This window comes from Chrysemys picta, chromosome 3 (assembly GCF_011386835.1).
Source record: "Chrysemys picta bellii isolate R12L10 chromosome 3, ASM1138683v2, whole genome shotgun sequence".
Taxonomy (NCBI): domain Eukaryota; kingdom Metazoa; phylum Chordata; order Testudines; family Emydidae; genus Chrysemys; species Chrysemys picta.
The window spans coordinates 95,959,852-95,981,304 of NC_088793.1; the positions used below are offsets into that span (position 1 = coordinate 95,959,852).

The 21,453-nt window shown below is 41.5% G+C and overlaps 1 protein-coding gene across 7 annotated transcripts in view; it reads left to right on the forward strand.

The window, feature by feature from the left end:
• NKAIN2 (sodium/potassium transporting ATPase interacting 2) overlaps positions 1-21,453 on the forward strand; it is a 745,781-nt gene that overhangs the window by 632,438 nt on the left and 91,890 nt on the right. For all 7 annotated transcript variants that reach the window (XM_005280190.5, XM_024113933.3, XM_005280193.5 and 4 more), the window contains one exon: positions 2,535-2,735. In XM_005280190.5, the coding sequence (XP_005280247.1) occupies positions 2,535-2,735 (201 nt within the window). The remainder of the gene's footprint in view (positions 1-2,534; positions 2,736-21,453) is intronic.

The following is a 21,453-nucleotide window of genomic DNA, read 5'->3' on the forward strand; positions in this document are numbered from 1 at the left end:
GAGATATTGGTGGGGTGAGATCTTCACCTTTGTTCCAGTCTCTTTATGCCAGGTAGGGGGGACTTCCAATTTTCTTGTGCGGAAAAGGCAATCAAAAAACTCTTACTCAGGCAGATGTTCTGGGCACATAAAGACGATTCATCATTCCAGATGTTGTTTTACAATGCTTGGGACAGCTGAGGTATTGAGAAAAATTGGTTTCCTTTTGGAGTAATTTTAATATAAAGTGTTAGGATTCTCTACTTCATTGTATTACTTCTGCCTCTGTTGTTTCTATATTCAAATATTCCCCCACACACTAGTTTTTATTTAATACTTTGATACACTAGATTTACAACTTTGATACACTAGTTTTACACTAAAATACACTAGATTTTCAACTCTGTTTATTTCAATATGGGTTATGGGTCGAAACATGTGGGTATGTCTACACTGTAGCTGGGAAGGCGCTTCCTGGTGTGGGTAGACAGATGCATGCTACCTGTGCTCCTGTTAGCATGCTAAAAATAGCAGGTTAGCCAGAGTAGCCAGAGTAGCAGTTAGTCCAGCAGCCAGTAGGTTGCTTATAATAATCTATAACACCTTTGACTGATGTCCTTACCACCATCTACAACACATACAATTCCTGGTTGTGATATGTTTATTACATCTAATAATCATTTATTGACCCATTATAAACTATTTATAAACGTAGCCTTAAAGTGTGACTGATTAAATATTCCTTCGCACCATCTTGGGTGTACCAGCTGTGAGGAACTCACAGGATGCCTTCCTGCCTGCCTTTTTGACTCTAGCTATGTCCCATTGCCTTTGGACAGGGCAATGGATAATTGCTGCTTCCTTGAAAATTGATACAAAGTTAGAGGGCTGAGACTATTCATCACAAAAGAATTCAGAAGTGGTTGCTACGTATAACAGGCAAATCCTGTCTTCCCCTTCTTCCATGACTGCAGAGGGTCCCCTATGCAGTGCAACTGGTGTGGTTCTGCTTCACGAGTGGGTAGGAAAGGATATAGGGAGAACTTGCAGTGGGACTGCACTTCCTCAATTCCATGAAGACCAGCTCCTGGGATCTACCTTGTAGGTCTTGGAGGATCAGGACAGGGACGGACTGGAAGGAGCTGGGATGGGGTTGTGGATCTGCCATTGTGCATGTCCATCAGCCATTGTGGCTTCCATTTCAGCATAGGCACAGTAGCGTTAGGAGCAACTATAGCCTCAGGGCTACAGAAACAGCCTGGAGCAAATCTTGTGTTGGAAGATGACTTTTCTCCACTTCCCATATGACCGACACCCCCATGCCAACTCCCAATTACTTGAGTGTGCTACAGGGGACAAGATTTCTCCAATTTTCAGGAGTAAATGAAGTTCTTTTACTGCACTTGCCTTCTTTATGCCTACTGTGAGATGTCTAGAGAAGCGCTTGGGGTGATATTAGCACTGACACACCCAAGAACACCTCAATGCCAACTGCAAGGGAGGTTACAAGAATATCCTGATCCTGGCACGTACATTCTACTTCACCAAAGAGAGTCATGTGAGGTCTCTAATAAACACTTCTGTCACACTGATTCTAATAATAGTTGCAAAATGTACATATGAATGATGTTTAAGGAGTCATGTGTATATACTGAAAATATGTTTTAAAGTCTGTCACCAACCAAAGAAAAAAACAGGTTTCTTCCCGACAGTAGGTAGGCTGTTTCTCTCTCTATCAAAATATAAATTAAGCATTGTAAGCCAACACAGTGGAAGCCCCTGTTACATAGAGAGTCAACTGGAAAGGAGCACACAGGGAAAAAACAAGCCATGGGGGTTAACCTGGCTGTGTGCAAAGACTGGATTTGGGCGGGGGGAACATATGTGGGAGGTAGAGAGGGCACTCCCTTGTCCTGCACCTAGGAACTAATCTGGCAGTACCATTACATTAATGAAAATAGGATCACAACCAGCCCTGGTTGAAACACTGCAGAAGACATTTGGAGTGAAATAATCTTCCCTACATAGAACATTAACATGTTACACTTTCTAAAGACTAAGCTTATTATACTTTAGTTTTATATGTAGCTTTTTATTTCTCTTATCCTTACTCATTATCTCTGAAATTTTGATCTCTGATAATAAACTTATGATTTTTTTTACTAGAAATATATCTCAGTGCTGCGGTATTAAGTGCTGAGTCTGAGCTGAATCAAATAAGCTGGTGTGTACACTGTCCCCTTGGGGACAGCAGAGCTGATATTTCTGTAAGTGTTCAGTGAAGAAAGGGCTGGACACTACAGGGGAATGCTTACAAGGGAATACCTCCTCAGGGACTGGGGTACACCTCTTGTTCACCTGCAAGGCTAAGCAAGGACTAGCATATCCCAGAAAAGACTGCTTGGGTGGCTAACAGAGCTGACACCCAGTTAAGTGCAAGCAAATCTGCTTCTTGCTGGGGCCAGGAAAGTAATAAGGTGACTCAAAATCCTGGGTACCCCAAGACCCATCAAAGTACCATTCCAGAATTATAGCCTTCCCTTTTTCTTTTGCAGGAAACGGATCTTATTCTGACCTTTAATATCTCAATGCACCGTTCTTGGTGGATGGAGAATGGCCCAGGCTGTACAGTGACATCTGTGACTCCAGCCCCAGAATGGGCACCAGAGGATCATCGTTACATCACTGTCTCAGGGTGTTTGCTTGAATACCAGTATATAGAAGTGGCTCACAGCTCCCTTCAGATCTTCCTTGCAGTAAGTGTTCACAATCAACCTCCCTTCCAGCACTTTTTCTATAATTTATCTTACAGTGAAGGCTGACCTGCCTCACCAGTCCAAAACTGGGACTTCTTATGATCCATCTAACCACTCAGAAAAAAAAAATTTTTAGCTACCTATATTTTTGTAAACTCATTCTCCAAAATGGCTTTTCTTGCTTAAACTTTGGGGTGGGGGGAGGGGAGGAGAATAAGCTTGAAGTAGAGAGCAAGCATGGAAAAACTTTAACTATAGATGCTGCTGCCAGCTTTGCCTATAATAATAATGATTGTTTCTATTGCAGCAGTATTTAGAGAGTATGATTGAGTCCCCATTGAGTTTAGCATGCACAAATGGGTAAAACAAAGATAGTACCTGCTCAAGCAAGGTCACAGTCTTGGATTATGACAAGATGCAACTTGTGGATTAACAGACAAATAGGCTTGAGGTGGAGGGAACAAAGTAATAATAAAGACAGGTGTATTTGCATAAATATATAATCACAGGATAGTGTTCAGGCCCAAAGTCTGTAGCTCAGGCTCATCTCAACTCAATTTTGTGGATAATGAGTGATGAGCGAAAGAACAAAGAAAAAATATAGTTCAGTGTAGGTTCTGTTCCCATTCAGAAAAACATGGTGTGTTGTACGTCAGATCTTTTAGGGATGTCAATGTCTGAACACAGCTGTATTTCTAGATAAGGCCTCCCTTTTCATGCCACAGAAAAAGTACAGAATGACAATGTGTTGAAATCCCAGCATAGTTTAGCCATGGTTAGGCCTTTTATTACTGCTTATGTTACCATAGCTGTCGTTATTATAGGTACCCATTCACAAAGCAAAAATTGGGGTCAGTTTTCCAGACCATCATATTGGGTTGCATAACACATAGTTTAAATGTTTTCTTATAAATAATGACCACTGTTCTGCATGTAAATATGGTTTCAGTAATAGAACCACTGGGTGACATGCAACACAAAGTTAGACAAGCAGAGTTTTCTTCTCTTTTCAACAAACTAATCTCTAAGACATGGGGGGGGAGGGATAGCTCAGTGGTTTGAGCATTGGCCTGCTAAACCCAGGGTTGTGAGTTCAATCCTTGAGGGGGCCACTTGGGGATCTGCGGCAAAATCAGTACTTGGTCCTGCTAGTGAAGGCAGGGGGCTGGACTCGATGACCTTTCAAGGTCCCTTCCAGTTCTAGGAGATGGGATATCTCCATTAATTAATTTATTTATTTAAGACTTTGGGGGGCCATCAGTAAAAAAATAAAAAAAGAAAGCTTGAGCAAGTGCAGAACACCACAGTGGGTGTGAGCAGAACTGGGTTTAACTTCTGGCTCTGCCAAAGACTTGCTTTGCGACCCTGAGCAAATCACTGAACTTCTGCATTGTTTGTTTTCCTCATCTGTAAAATGGAGGTGATACCTATCACAGAGAAATGCTGGAAGACTTCAGTAATCGTAATTTGTTTCAAAAAACCAAAACAGAACCCCAACTTTGAGTGGAAGGTGTAGAAAGTGCTGAATATTAAAAAGATTACTGGAAAGAAGTTAATCTTTCCTTTCAATTCTCTTTTATGGGCACTTAAGTGGATCTTGAACTTTAACTGTAAAATCATAAATTGCAACCTACAAATTGGTTGTTTAAATTTGTTTGTTTTTTCCCCTGTGTGTTCGTGGCCAGTATCAAGTTAATGTTGATCTTAGCTTTTTCAGGGACAGTAGCATCACTGGTTGCTCTTGAAGGGGTTCCTTGCAGATAAATGTTTCAAAAAGGAGTAAGGACATAATTCTGATTGGAGCCAGGGGGGAAAGTAACTTAAAGGACTTACCAGTATCCCGGAGTCCTGAGCGGGAGCGTGGCCTCAACCGGAAGAAGCGGGGCCTTTCATGATTTAAAGGCCTTGGGGCTCTGGCTGTGGCTGGGAGCCTCAGGGCCTTTAAATCACCCCGGAGCAGCAGCAGCAGGGCTCAGGTGGTGATTTAAAGGGCCTGTGTCTCCCTGCAGCTGCAGGAGCCCCAGGGCTCCAGCAGCAATTTAAAGGGCCAAAGGCTCCGGCCGCTGCAGGGAGCGCCCGGCCCTTTAAAGCGCCACCAGAGCTCCGGCAGCGGGGCTCGGGTGGCGCTTTAAAGGGCCCGGGGCTCCCCGCAGGGGTCGGTACCCTGGGCCCTTTAAATCACTGTCGGAGAAGCCGATCCAGTCTGGCACAGCTTACCGGCTCTTGCCAGTACGCCGTACTGGACCATACCGGCTTACTTTCACCTCTGATTGGAGCTGACTTTTATGATTCTTTGAAAGTGACATAACATATTCAATGCATTTTCTATGACTTTTTACTAGTCTTGCAAAGTGTGCAGCTAAAGAAAGTTGTGCAGTTCATATGTGTACGACTTAGTGAAAAGAGTACTTAAGATACATTATGCATAGGCAGAAGTGAGAGTTCTTGGCCCCATCCTTTTACACATTAAATAGAGGGGTTTAGAGGGAACTGTTGTATTTTCGCAAAGGAAACTCTGCTGATGCGCTACAAGAACTCCATAGCACTTAAGGTTCCCAGGGGAAGAGATCTCTCCTGAGAACTTCCTAAGCTGTGTTGGACAAAGTGTTTTGGTGGCATGTAGCCAAACAGTGCCAGATTATGGAATTTATATGTGCTATTACAAATATTATGTGAGTCATCTGTAATTAAACATTCTAAAGAGTTTTTTCCTTTTCAGATCTAAAATACCTTGAGAACATTAAAGAGTCTGACCTACACTCTTAAAAGTCAAGAGATTCACCCCTGTGCAGAGGACCAGCCACAGGCCTGGGCACCACTTATATCCCACATACCTTCAATATAGGTCATAAGAATAGCACTGGGTGACGTAAGTGATGCCCAGATCTTGGGCTGGCTTCCACAGAGGATAGGATTTCATTCAATACAAATAAACATCAAGGCCTATTTCCTAACATACAGCTGGTAACTTTGAAGAAGCAACAGAACTGTTCTGATGACTGTTGTTTGCAATATTATGAGCTACTGAAAGCAAGTAGCCTTGTAAAAACCTCCAAATTAGGAACAGATATCAGAGAGGTACCAAATGCATGGATATGCCTTCATAGAACAAGGACTATCCTGATTTTTGTATTGGGTGCTTATCTAACATGGTGTTAGAAATGCCTAAGATAGTCACTTTGTGCCCATTTATAGTTGCCTGATAGCCATGTTGATTTTTTTATTACTTATTTTGCTCAGCTGTTGATTGATTTTATGTTGACAGATGTTGCTTTTGAAAGGAGCGCTTGTGATTTCACCCAGATATTGTGGAGGTCTCATGTGAACTTGCTATGCTTGGCTTGCCTCTCTGAAACTGTGCAGTCTCAAAGATCCCATTGCCACACCTATTGTGCTTGTCAGCTTTTCTTCAGTGCTTCATTGAAAATAAAAGAAATCGGGAGCTAAGCCTCAATTGTCAGCTATGTTTCTGGTTTGGTTCTTTTCAAGCCAAGCTTGGCCTACATTTTATCACTTTCTTTCTGTGCTGTTCATCATCTCACCTCTTCCCCTCCCCCTCCCCCACACCCTCACCTCACTCCCACTCCCAACCCCACACCCAGTCATGTGAAAAGAAAGAAAGGAATCTATTTCATTTTTAGTTCTGCAGCCTGCAGCGCTGCAAAATAAACAAACATTTTTCAGGCACCACCTGCAGCATGCCGCTGTACTTAGCAGAGCAGAACTGCTAAGGATGTGATTTGTTCTGTTTAGTATGAAGCCCTGAGCTTTGGGAAAAGATGTGAGGGAGAAATTTCTACAAAACCATCCCACACATTCCCAGCTATTACTGCAGTTGAAACTGCTAACTTGGAACCTTAGTTTCATTATGTCTCACAAAGCAACAGAGTTTTTATTGGAATACAGTGTCCACTTACTGATATCAATGAGGTATTTTGGTATGTTACTCAGCTTTTACTCACAACTTACTCAGACAAACTCTATTTACAAGTGTGAGAGGGGGCGAGACTTCGCGCCTGGCAGTTGCAGTCCATGGTGGCAGCCCCATCTAGTGGTTATGGGGCTGGGGAACCCAGGCCTTCCCACTCCACAGGGTTCTGACCCAGAGGCCCTCTGGAGCACTGTAATGCAGGAGTCCACTACCTGAGATCCAGCTAATGTGCTCCCCTGAGCCTCTTCATACTGCTCTGCCCCTTGCCTTGGGTATGTCATGGTGATGGTTGTTTCTGGCTACCTGATCCATGGATCTCAGCAGGGTAGGGAGCCTTGACTCTGTGCAGCCAACCTCCACCTAGGAATGCCTAGGAATGCCTTCTTGGCCTAATGCCTCTGTAGCAGTGAGTGCTGCCCCGGTGTGTTCCTGCATTCTTAACTCTCCAGTGTATGGTTTATCCACCCCATCACAATAAGCTATGCCAATGTACACCACGTGAAAGTCTGGCCCAACTACTAAGTAGAACACTAAGTAAAAACCGAGTAAAATACAGAAAGATTCAACCTGATATTTTCAAAATACCATCTACTTGTGAAATATTTACTTTTTACTTGGCTCCATTGACTTTCTCTGAAATGCAAGTACTCTATTTGGTAGAGATTTTTGCATTATTTGTCTCTTTCTTTTGTTCTTCCTCAATTCCATTATCTGTCTGTTTCTGCAAATATGAGCAACTTGCTGGAGAATTCTGCTTGTAGAGCTTTCACCTGCCTCCCATTTACCAAATGGTCCTTAGCAACTTTTTGGTTTGGTTCCTATTTGTCTATTCATCTGTGTTGGTTTCATGGTCAGCAAACATGTAGTGGGCTGATCAATGATTCACTCTTTCTCTGGCTCCTCTGTATGACCAGACTGAACTATTGTGGTGATGGAGTAGCTTAGACACTCAGCGTGCTCCATACTTTAAAATGTCCTCATTCACTTAATGGCTATTGATTTTGGCCCTGTACATCAAAGTCATCATTTCATGTTCAGACCTCCTGAGTTATCGGGGATGAATATAATTAAATTACAAACTAATCTCTGGAGATGGTTGTCCCAGGTAAAGGATGAGATCATTGGTGGAAATATAGTGTGAGGATGTCTGGTTTACTACTGGTCTGTGGATTAGATCATTGCCGTGGATATTATCCACAGACGAGATACTGGGTGATATCTTAGCCCCATTGACTTCAATGGGAGTTATGCCATTGACTTCAATGGAGCCAGGGTTTCACCCACTGCATAGGCAGTGGCTGTGCTTACTTTCCCACTTTGGGCAACAGCATAATCTGTGGCAGGGTGTTTTCTTCACCTCAGCACTTCTCCCTCAGGCAGCGGGGGGCCTGGAGTAAATCAGTCTGACTCTGGAGGGTTTTTCTCTTATCTCTGTTTTTTTCTTTCCCTACTTACATGGTGGGCCCCAGGGTGGGCCGAAGTTGTTCTCTTAATTAAAACAAAATAAAAAAAAAAACCCAAACCCACACGCACAGTGAAAACAGAAATACTTTTCCCTGACCCTCTCTGGGGCGTTACCTTGATATGCTGGCTGCAGCTTGTCTCTCTTCGCTCTCTTTCTCACTCTCTCACCAGAAGAGGGGTTTTTTTAAAGGTCACTGGCAGCTCTTAACTGGCCTCAGGTGTCTCCAGTTAACCTCAGGTAACCGTTTTTTCAGCTCATAGCGAACAGGGCCTTCACCATTCTAGGGCTGATACATCTGCCCTCCTCCAGTCTCTCAGATCTGCCAGGATTGACTTTGTCATAGATCGAATCCTGACCTGGAAGGTTCACACTATGAAACGAATTCAGTCTTCATTCCATTTGAGCCTTGAGCCTCTCTGCTAATACTAACAAGAGTGACCACATGGATGTTGATTCTTAGGTTGTGGACAGCTGTCCACTCTAATTGAACCAATACCACTGTCTAATTTACTTATTTTACTTTTATATAGACAGCATCACTCATTAGCTGAGCTATCTCCTCTCTTTCCTATAAAGCGGGTGACTGCAAAGCATGAGTTTCTGATTATCTCCAAGAAACACATGTGGAACAATAAAGTCCAATCAGAATTTGAAATCTAAGTTTAAAGACGTGTGAGTATTTCACCTACCGTGAGAGTCTGGGCCCTGTTGGACAGCGCCCTCTTCCGGCTGCCCTGCAGCTTGCTCTAGCTGAGCCAGCACCCTCCCTGCGGGAATTCTGCCTGGAACCTTCTCACCTAGTGCAGGAAAGGTAGTTTCCAGCAGGGTCGGTTGCTGTGGTTTCTTTGTTTATGTCAAGTCTCCTCAACAAACAAGAGCAAAACTTTCCCAAGTCTGTCCCTCAGCTCCCCACCTACCCACCCCAGAAGTTCCTCAACCCAAAATTTGTGGCTCTTACCTCAGAGCCTTTTAATAATAGGACTTCCCACAGTCTCCCTTCTGTCCATTTTTTGTTTCCGGAAGCAGTTCCTCCCAGCAATCGCTTCAGCCTCTGGCAGGTATTGCAGCTCCTCCTTTTATGAAGATCAGCCAGTTAAACTGCAAGTCTTTTCCCAATGGGTGGGGCTAATCAGCCAGCTGCTTGCCTCTGACCTCAGTCAAATGGCATCCGTTATACCTGCACACCTACATACAAATATAAGATCTCTTGCATTAAATAGAACTTGTCCAGAAATTGGCGCAAATTCAGATCTAGGGAAGGCTAGCACGCCCACTTTTCATTGGGAATTGCATGCATTTAGGCCCTGATCCAGCAAAGCAGGTAAGCATGTGCTTAAGTCCCACTGAAGTTAATAGAATTCAATCATGTGCTTAAAGTTAAGCATGTGCATAATTGTTTTGCTAAACCAGAGCCTTAAAGCACATCTGAATTTGGCCCTCATTGTTTAAAGAGGAAGGATGTTTTTGTAGTTAAGACACTGGATGGAGATTCTGCCTCAAGATTTGCTACAACAGACTTTTTGCATGTCCTTGGGCAAGTCACTTCATCTCTCTGTGGCTCGGTTCCCCATCTGTAAAGGAAGGAAAATATTTTTTGTGTATCTCTTATCTGTTTGGTAAGTAGACTGTACGTTTTTCAGAGTGGGGAATGTCTCTTACAATCTCTGTGTTTGTACAGCATCTAGCACAGGGGGACCTTTAAGTAACACAAATAGTGACAATAATTACATTTCACATAGCAGTGGAGTCCAGACTCACTATGTACAACTTCTATCAGTCTATATTCTATTGTCTGATTAGCCATTACCTGCCTTCATTCCCAAAAGGCTGTTCCTTCAAAAGTACACAATTAAAATCCATGTGTAGATCAAAACTTTGAAAATATGCAAAACAAAGATCAGTCATGCAAATAAGTGTGAAAGAATTACATATCTATTTGCCAACACAGGATTTGGACTATTTATTATGCTTGTCTTTTACTTCTGCACTTTCACACTCACAAGTCTATTGATTTTAGTGGAACTAAGTGCCTGAGTTATGGGAATATGATTAATGTGAAGGCATCACCTTAGGCAATTTGGTTTTTACTTATACAGGCACCCTGGAAAAGATGAACTGTGTAACATGTACCACTAAATATGATTCAGTAATATTACTCCAGTAGAACAAGTGAATAGGCATTTCTTCATATACTGTAAATACATTATTGCTGGTAACTTAACGATCAAATAAATAAAACCATAAGAAAATTAGTGTATGTAAATATTGAACAATACTATAATAATCTTGTTAATAGTATATTGTATGTTGTATATTGTTTGCAATTTTTTTTATTCCTTCCTTTATTAATACAAGAAAACATGCATTACAAGAACTACCATTAGACCATAATTAAAAATTATTTCATGGTTTAGAAAACTATAATCAATACTTACTAATCCAGGTTGCTTACAGTAAGTACCTACCACTCAGAAATCTGCATAGCCTTTTTAGTTTACATGATCTTTCAAGCTATGATATTGTCAAATTGATTTAAACTGGCATGAAATGTAATTGTGTTAAGAGTAGAGAGGAAGGAGGGCCAATGGTTAGCATGCTAGTTTAGCACAGGGGAGATCCAGGTGCTACAGACTTCCTGTGTGACTTTGCGCAAGTCATTTAGTGCAGATATAAGTACTTAAGTCACACAGGTGCTGGGAGGTGTGATTCCCAGCTTAGATAGGCATACATGCACTAGCTCTGCTTCAGCGAGTGTGCTTAAAAATAGCTGTGTGACTCCGGTGGCTTGGGCCAGTCACTTGAATACAATCCTGCTTAACCCTCTGGGTACATACTCAGGTGGCCATCATAGCCGTACTGTGATTTTAATACACTGAGCAGAGCTACTGCCTGTATATCTGCCCAGGCTAGGAATCATACTTCCCAGCTGCTGTGTAGAAATATGCTTAGTCTCTATGTGCCTCAGTTCCCCATATGTGAAATGGGGATAATAGCTCTTCCCTACCCATAGGGCTATTGAGAGGATAAATGTGAGGCAGTTAGATACAGTGTTGATTGGGGCCATATAAGTACTTAAATACTTAAGATAGACTAGCATTGCTATAGTTTGCTAAAATATATAAAGAGGGGATTTTCAACATGCCCCCCTCAATGATTAGCAATCAAAACATATTGCTGATGGCATCAGGTAAGAAATGTGAATAATCTGATGCCATGTTCTGGAATTATTAATCTGTTTCGGTGCATTATGGCATTTACTCTCAGGGGATGAAGACCACGCTGATTTAATAACCAACCTGGTTTAGAGGAAGTGAAAAACAGCTATAAAAATAAAAATATAAAAAAATCATATAACAAATGAAAGAAAGGGGAAGTTGATAGAAATAAATATAAATCAGAAGCTAGATATTGTAGAAAATGTATAAGAGAAGCAAAAGAACACATGGCACAATCTCTGGCCAGCAGAGTTATGGACCATAAGAAGGACTTTTTAAAGTATATTTGGATTAAAAAGAATCCTAACAATGGTATTGGTCTGTTACTAGATGGAAATGGTAGAATTATCAATAATCTTAAAGAAAAGGCACAAGTGTTCAATAAATATTTCTTTTCTGTATTTGAGGGGGAAACAGATGATGTAGTCCTGTCATACATGATTATGAAACACTTCAATTTATATAGTAATTCTGGAGGATGTTAAAGAGCAGCTACTAAAGTTAGACATTCTTGAATCAGGTCTCAAATGTAACTGTAAATGGGGAATTGTGATTGAGCAGATGTGTTTCTAGTGGGATCTCACAGCGATTGGTTCTTGGTCCTATGTTATTTAATATTTTTATTAATGACCTGGAAGAAAACATAAAATCGTCACTGATAAAGTTTGGAGAAAACACGAAGATTGGGGGAGTGGTAAATAATGAAGAGGACAAGTCACTGATACAGAGTGATCTGGATTGCTCGGTAAGCTGAGTGCAAGCAAACAATATGCATTTTAATACAGCCAAGTGTAAAGTCATATATCTAGGAACAAAATATATAAACCTTATTTACAGGATCATGGACCCTATCTTCGGAAATGACTCTAAACAAAGACATGGGGGTCCTGGTAGCTAATCAGCTTAACCTAAGTTCCCAGTGCAATGCTGTGGCCAAAAAGGCTAATGCAATCTCCAGATGTATAAACAAAGAATCTTGAGTAGGAGTTAGGAAGGTTATATTACCTCTGCATGCAGCACAGGTATGACTGCTAGTAGATTATACAGTCCAGTTCTAGTATTACATTTCAAGAATGGCATTGATATATTGGAGAGGGTTCAGAGAAGAGCCACAAGAATGAATGAAGGACTGAGAGACTCATGGAGTTCAGTCTATTCACCTTAACAAAGAGAACATTAAGTGGTACCTTGATCACAGTCTGTAAGTACCTACACGGGGAATAAACATTTGATAATGAGATCTTCAGTCTAAAATTGCTGGACCAGCTTTTCTTTTGTGGCTGCAGACACTATTCAATATCCAGAAAATTCAGCAGCAAAAGTCGGACTGAGAATTAAAATTCTTCTGGTCGGCAATTTTGAACACCCTGCGGGCTTCCGCACCCTAGTGGGTGACCACCCAGTTAAGATTCTCAGTGATTTCACCTACCTTGGCTCTGTTGTCAATAACATGAGTGGCATTGAGAAAGAACTTGAAGTCACACTGCAAAATAGTTATGGGGTGCCTCATTAAGAATGTCATTCGCAAACTGAATACTCTGATACGTAGAGAGATGAAGCTGAGGATATATAATGTGTAAGGAACATAGGCCATATCTGGATTTAAGCCTGAGTGACTTTGGTTGGCCAAAATGTTTAATAAAAGTTAGCATTGCAAAGAGATGCTTGAAGCAGCTTTTTGTGTGTAGGCAAAGGGTTAGTAGGATACAATGTTATATACGTGTCCTAGTCGCTATCCCACTTCATAGGATATGTTCCCAGTGTCATAATTAACTAGTTGTCATGACAAAGTATGAAAATGAGCAAATACATTACCTTGAATAAGTCCTGAATTATATTTAAACAATCCAGACATTTCAATGTGGGGGTAAAACAGAAACTTGTCTCACAGCCCCTTATCACATGGCACCTTCTTGCAATCTGTTTTCAAGAGACATCTGTTCACAGTTAGTAATGAATTGAGTTACGACATGTCCAACCTAGTGTGGAACCTTCAATGAACCTTCAAGACAAAGATGTCAAATCGTTGGTCCCCGATGACCTATACCAACATGCTGGAACCCCTACATAGACAAAAGTGTCCCTAAGGGTGCAGTAGAGAGATCACTGATCCCTACAAAAGATGCCAACCAAGCAGAGAAAATGGAGGGAGGGAACTCTCTAGCACCAGCAAGATAGCTGAAGTTATATCCTGCTCCATTCTCTGGACTGGCCACCCAGAGAAGGAGTGAAGAATGCCTACAGACTAAGCCAAGCCTGAGGTGCCACCAAGAGAGAGAGTGAAGATCAAACCCCACTGCATGTGAAAGCACAGATCATGTCTTATGATCTATGAAGATACCAGTGAATATCAGCTTAAATTCAAGCTAAAACCAATCATGTGAGTTAGAAACTTTGAATAGAGAATCCTTCTATAAAGCAATTTGAATCACTCCAATGCTCCCATGCGTGTGTGTTTGTGTATTACTAACTTTTCCACAAAATAGACACTAAACCCTCATGTCTGTTATTGAAACAGTGAGAGATCCCTGATTAAACCAGTGTCATTCTAAAGCGGCTATAAGTCTGCAGGTTTAGAAATCATTTTGTGTTTATGCCAGACTATCGGAAAATTACAGGCATTGAGCAACATGGGGTGGGAAATATATTAGACAAACCCAAGCTCAGTATAATCTATGAGCAGTAAAGCTTATGGGAGAGAGGTAGTCAAAAGGGAAGCTACTGGGAAATCGTTTAAAGAGGTTTACATCCTTAAAATCAAGGCAAAGTTACAGCTGTTGCTTTCAGCAGATTTTAAGTTAAATTAATCAAGTTAAAGGAAAAGGGACTCTCCCATCAACCTTTCTGTAAAACCTTAAGAAAGATTGTTTTTCTTAATTTGTTCAATGTGATTTAATTACTAATTGCAGTAATTGGTGAGCCAGTTCCAACCATTGGCATTGATTGTATTTCAGTTTTAATATTACTTTGACCAATGTAATATGCTCTTATAAATTAAGTCAGGAGAACTATGCCACCTAGCTTAAATTTAAAACAAATATAGCTGCCTGCTTAATCTTTTTAATAAATTTCTAAAAGACACACTGATCTGGTCTATTTCCCAAAACTTCAGTGCAGACAAAGAAACCTACATAGGCGAGAAAGGTAAAATCCATAACATTCCTGAGCCCATTATAGATTTCAGTAAGTTAGAATATAGTCCTATTATTCCTACAATGCTTCAGTGGTCAGTATTCTGACTTACGGGACTGAAACATGGCCCCTCTTTGGCTACATCTACACTATGAGCTCATGTACACATACTTGTGCAGGCTCTCATCCATCTAGCATGAGTATAAATAGCAGTGTAGCCAGTGCAGTATGAGTAGTGGTAGCAGAAGAAGCTGGTTTCAGGAGGGTTTGTATTGAGCATGGCTCAGCAATGCCTCCACTGCTACTACCCATGCTACCACAGCTACACTATTTACGTTTGCACTAGCTTGATGAGAGCTAGCGCGAGTGTGTGTACATGAGCATGGGCCACATACCCCTAGTTTGTAGTGTGATGTAGCCTCAGTCAAGTTGGAAAAAAGTTGGACATCATTCAGATGAGCCATCTCTGAATTATCGAAAATGTCAAATAATTAAGGCTGTCATGCAATTAAAAAAATTAATTGCAATTAATCACGCAATTAAAACAATTAATTGCGATTAATTGCACTGTTAAACAACAGTAGAATACCATTTATTTACATATTTTGGATGTTTTCTACGTTTTCAAATATATTGATTTCAGTTACCACACAGAATACAAAGTGTACACTGCTCACTTTATATTTATTTTTGATCAAGTATTTGCACTATAAAAAAACAAAAGAAATAGCATTTTGCAATTCACCTAATACAAGTCTGTAGTGCAATCTCTTTATCATGAAAGTTGAACTTGCAAATGTAGAATTATGTACACAATAAACTGCATTCAAAAAAAAATTAAAAATTTTAGAGCCTACAAGTCCACTCAGCCCTACTTCAGCCAATCACTCAGACAAACAAGTTTGTTTACATTTGCAGGAGATAATGTTGCCCGCTTCTTGTTTACAATGTCACCTGAAAGTGAGAACAGGCATTCTCGTGACACTGTCATAGCCGGTGTCACAAGATATTTACGTGCCAGATGAGCTAAAGACTCATATGTCCCTTCGTGCTTCAATCACCATTCCAGGGGACATGTGTCCAGGCTGATGATGGGTTCTGCTCAATAACAATCCAAAGCAGTGCGGACTGACACATGTTCATTTTCATTATGAGTCAGAGCCACCAGCAGAAGGTTTATTTTCTTCTTTGGTGGTTCAGGTTCTGTAGTTTCCGCATCGGAGTGTTGCTCTTTTAAGACTTCTGAAAGCATGCTCCACACCCTGTCCCAATCAGATTTTGGAAGGCACTTGAGATTCTTAAATCTTGGGTTGAGTGCTGTAGCTATCCTTAGAAATTTCACATTGGTACTTTCTTTGCGTTTTGTCAAATCTGCAGTGAAAGTGTTCTTAAAATGAACCACATGTGCTGGATCATCATTTAAGTCTGCTATTACATGAAATACATGGCAGACTGCAGGTAAAACAGAGCAGGGGACATACAATTTTCCCCCAAGGAGTTCAGTCACAAATTTAATTAATGCATTATTTTTTAACGAGCGTCATCAGCATGGAAACATGTCCTCTGGAATGGTGGCCAAAGCACAATGGGGCAAAAGAAAGTTTAGCATATCTGACACGCACTGCCAGGTTTATAATGGTACCAGTAGCCATCATCTTCTAGGCTCTTCATAGTATATTAAAGGGGCTTTGAATTCAAATGAAAGATCACAATCTCTAAGGAAATAATAGTGTTTGACATAGGTTTTGAACACTTCTAATAGTCAAGTACATGAGTATGTAATTCCTATTTTTAGAATAAAATATAAATTGAATCTTTTTAAATAACACTTCTCTTACAAAGACAAGATCAAAGAACCCACCCATAGCCTAATAGGGAAACTTGGGTGAGCTCAGAAGAGAGGAAACTGAGGAGAAAGGAAATTTGGAAGAGTAAAAAATGAGGGGGAATGTTAGGAAGGAAGAGTCTGTCCAGAGCCGAGGGCAGGATGTTGTGAGTAACTTTGTGCTTGTGTAGAAGGACTGTTACAAACTGTGAGTGCCAGTCTAAAGCTATACAAAGTGAACATCTGAAGAAGTTTCTCACAAGGTGCTTTCAAAGTGCCTGATGCCTCTTGTTGTGCTTGTGTAGTCATAGGGATATAATTTTTATAGGAAAATGAGCCAGAACTTCTCGTAATCAACTTTTGACTCTTTGAACCTGATGGTAAAGAATAACCTTATTTGATTAGCGTGGAGTTCTGTTCTAGGTCAATACAGTTTTCTGTTTAAAAAATCTAACTAGTATAGATTGGTACTTGAGAAAGACTAGTCTTTACTGCATAACTGGGTACAATTAGTACAATGGAAGGAGGGTATAAACCATTGCTAATTTAATAAGTGTCATGCTGTGTTAGCAGAGGAGTGACATCAGGTTCAGGTTTCTTTGACCCTGCCTCAGAGCACAGTATATTGCTGTTTCTCTATTTGACAATAGTGTTAGGGCACCTGTCATTAGTGTTTTGAAGGAGTAAAATAGAGAGATTTCTCTATGCCTGCATATGTTATCTGTTCACTCCCTTTATCAGATTCCACCTGCTTTCTTTTGCCCGTCTTTGTCGGAAACTCAATTGCACATATCAAAGCTTATACAGTACTTGCATAAATTGCTTTCTAAAAAGCAGGGAGCTTTATATGTAAAATTGTACTTGTTCGTTTACATAAAGGATTCTCTTCTAAATAAATTTCATTCACATGAAGTGAGTTCCATGCTAGTTGCATGGGAAAATTGTGCAGTCAAGTCAGCTTTAGGATTATTTGTATGTCCAGGATTTACAGCACCAGATTTATTTTCCTAATATTAGCACATGGTGATCCAGACAGGATCAATTGTTCCCCCACCCGCCCCACCCCCCAAAGCATATGAATTAGCCTTTCAGTAGAGTAGTCTGAGGATACAGCTGCCTTTCATGGATGAGAAGTGGTAGCATCAGCATGAGCAGACCGCGACCAGGCAGTTCTTGGGAGCATGCTGGGACTCACTAGCTCTCTCATACTAGTGAAGGCAAATGGTGAACTTGTTCCCACTGAGAATCAGGCTGGTCCCAACTCTTTATACTGTCAGAGTTCAATGTGAGACTCATCTCTTTGCGGCATGCAGGTGTTTTCCAAATAGTTGGGTGGGGACCAGCCAACTCCACTTGGATTCTGACCCTCCTTGTAAGATATTCTGAGGGGGAACCTCTTTGATGGCTATTCTCCCATTTTGGATATTCCTTACATGTGAAAATGTATGTAAGAGAATCCAGATGATATAATGATGGGTACTTTAGAAATGCATACAATAATAATAATGATTATTAAGGAATGCAAGCTGTTTATACTCTAAGGTCTTCCATTATAATATATGGTCAAACAACAAGTAATTCCTCTTCCCATATTGGAAACACACATCCAGGATGCAGTTCACCAAACTCTTCCCAGAGATTATTTTGAAGGTACAGAAAACACACCCCAGTTGCTATTTAGAAAGAAAATCCTGAGGCGCAGATATGTAAATACCTGCAGTACATAACTATCTTATTGTACCCAGTATTCTTACTAACTTATATTGCATAGTCCCCTGCTAGGGCATTTAGTCAGTACCTGAGGTTTGGTCTATACTACATACTTACTTCAGTATAAGTACATAAGTAAGGGGGGAAGGGATAGCTCAGTGGTTTGAGCATTGGCCTGCTAAACCCAGAGTTATGAGTTCAATCCTTGAGGGAGCCACTTACGGAGCTGGGGCAAAAATTAGTAGTTGGTCCTGCTAGTGAAGGCAGGGGGCTGGACTCAATGACCTTTCAGGGTCCCTTCCAGCTCTATGAGATAGAGGTATATCTCCATATATATATACACACATTGTTCAGGAGTGTGAAAAATCTACACCCCTGAGTGACATAGTTATACTGACCTTAACCGCCCATTTAGACAGGACTATGTTGGTGGGAGAGCTTCTCCCACCAACATAGCCACTGCCTCTCACAGAGGTGGGGTTATTAAGCTGACTGAAGAACTCTCATCCATTGGCTTAGAGCATCTTCACCAGGCGCGCTACAGTAGTGCAACTGTGCCAATATAAATTTGTAATGTAGACCTGCCCAGAGTGTAGTGCATTCACTTCAGTGTGCTATTGTTATGGCTTCCATGTTGGCCAACGTGTCAGGGATTGAACTGGTGATATCCAGAGCTAAAAGCATGAACTGCTCTAGATTGAACTAAATAGCCAGGGTTTTAGCTGTAATTGTTACAGATTCCCATCCTCTCTGGATTGGGCACAAACCTGTAACACACATTCACCAGTGCATTACACACTATTATGGCTGGTGTTTTAGACCATCTTTTCAAAGTTGTGTGCAAACATGTATGTGCAACAATTGGAGTTACAGCTAGCAAGGGATGTGAAAGGTAACAAGAAGGGTTTCTACAGGTATGTTAACAACAACAAGAAGGTCAGGGAAAGTGTGGGACACTTACTGAATGGGGGAGGCAACCTAATGACAGATGATGTGGAAAAAGCTGAAGTACTCAATGCTTTTTTTGCCTCGGTCTTCACAGACAAGGTCAGCTCCCAGACTACTGCACTGGACAGCACAGTATGGGGAAGAGATGAGCATCCCTCAGTGGTGAAAGAACAGGTGAAGGACTATTTTAAAAAGCTGGACATGCATAAGTCCATGGGTTCAGATTCAATGCATCCGAGGGTGCTGAGGGAATTGGCTGATGTGATTGCAGAGCCATTGACCATTATCTTTGAAAACTTGTGGCGATCGGAGTAGGTCCCGAATGATTGGAAAAGGCAAATATAGTGCCCATCTTTTAAAAAGGGAAGAAGGAGAATCCGGGGAACTACAGACCAGTCAGCCTCACCTCAGTCCCTAGAAAAATCATGGAACAGGGCCTCAAGGAATCCATTTTGAAGCACTTGGAGGAGAGGAAGGCGATCAGGAACAGTCAACCAAGGGCAAGACATGCCTGACCAACCTGATTGCCTTCTATGATGAGATAACTGGGTTTGTGGATATGGAGAAAGCGGTGGACATGATATACCTTGACTTTAACAAAGCTTTTGATACCATCTCCCACTGCAAGTTAAAAAAGTATGGATTGGATTAATGGACTATCAGGTGGATAGAAAGCTGGCTAGATTGTCTGGCTCCATGGGTAGTGATCAACGGCTTGATGTCTGGTTGGCAGCTGGTATCAAGTAGAGTGCCCCAGGGGTCAGTCCAGGGGCCGGTTTTGTTCAACATCTTCATTAATGATCTGGATGATAGGATGAATTACATCATCAGCATGTTCATGGATGACGCTAAGTTGGAGGGAGCGGTAGATATGCTGGAGGGTAGGGATAGGGTCCAGAGTGACCTAGACAAATTGGAGGATTAGGCCAAAAGAAATCTGATGAGGTTCAACAAGGACAAGTACAGGGTCCTGCACTTAGGATGGAAGAATCCCATGTGCCGGGGACTGACTGACTAAGCGGCAGTTCTACAGAAAAGGACCTGGGGATTACAGTGGACGAGAAGCTGGATATGAGTCACCAGTGTGCCCTTGTTGCCAAGAAGGCTAACAGCATATTGGGCTGCATTAATAGAAGCGTTGCCAGCAGACCGAGAGAAGGGATTATTCCCCACTATTCCGCACTGGTGAGGCCACACCTGGAGTATTGCGTCCAGTTTTGGGTCCCCCACTACAGAAAGGATGTGGAGTCCAGCGGAGGGCAATGAAAATGATTAGGGGACTGGGGCACATGACTTACGAGGCGAGGCTGAGGGAACTGGGCTTATTTAGTCTGCAGAAGAAAAGAGTGAGGGGGGGTTTGATATCAGCCTTCAACTACCTGAAGGGGGGTTCCAAAGAGGATGGAGCTAGTCTGTTCTCAGTGGTGGCAGATGACAGAACAAGGAGCAATGATCTCAAGTTGCAGTGGGGGAGGTTGGATATTAGGAAAAAACTATTTCATTAGGAGGGTAGTGAAGCACTGGAATGGGTTACCTAGGGAGGTGGTGGAATTTCCATCCTAAGAGGCTTTTAAGGCCCGACTTGACAAAGCCCTGGTTGGGATGATTTAGTTGGGGTTGGTCCTGCTTCGAGCAGGGGGTTGGACTAGATGACCTCCTGAGGTCTCTTCCAACCCTAATCTATGATTCTTTGTGCTACCCTGCATTTCATTGCTGTGGCATCTGCAAAAACGTTAACTGAGCACACAAAAGGACACTTAGGCATACACCTGGGTATTTGCTTTGAATTATCCCTTATGTATCTGTAATTATGAACACAAAATGGTGCACGCACAATTTTTAAAAACTGGTTTGCTGAATTAATAGAAGGCAAAAAAAAAAGTTTTTTCTCTCAGCAGCTGCAACTTGGCCTTATTGAAGGTACCATATCAGGTAGATTTCCACTCTCACAAGTATATTGATTTTAGTGGAACTAAGCACTTGAGCATAGAAAATTCTACATGTGCATAACAGAAAATGGAAGCTGAGAACGGTGACTTTGATGACTTTTGTGACTTCTGACTTCTGTGAGTGTGTAAAACATCAGTCAACATCACATTATGAATTTTTTGCTTTTTTTTTCATTTTATGGTGCCTTTTAAAATACTGTAAATGTACTATTCATGAATTATTAAGGCAGGACATGGAGGTGGAGTGGGAAAAGTGGTCACGTTATTTTGGTCCTGGGAGGGTCCTTCATATGCTAAGAAATTCTTCCTTGAAAGGAAGGGCCAATCGAAGAAGCCTGCGAAAATTCTGTGTTCTCCTTGAGATATAGTTTTAGTGCTGGGGGACAGGACAGACATCTGGGTATTCAGAGACTATCTCCACTCTCAAAAGATCTGAGTGATCACCCACTGCAAAACCCTCATCTGATCACCCAGAGCATGAGTATGAGTTGCAGGAGAATGCTGATGCAAACCAAGGTGTCTTTTCTATATCCTTGATTAAAT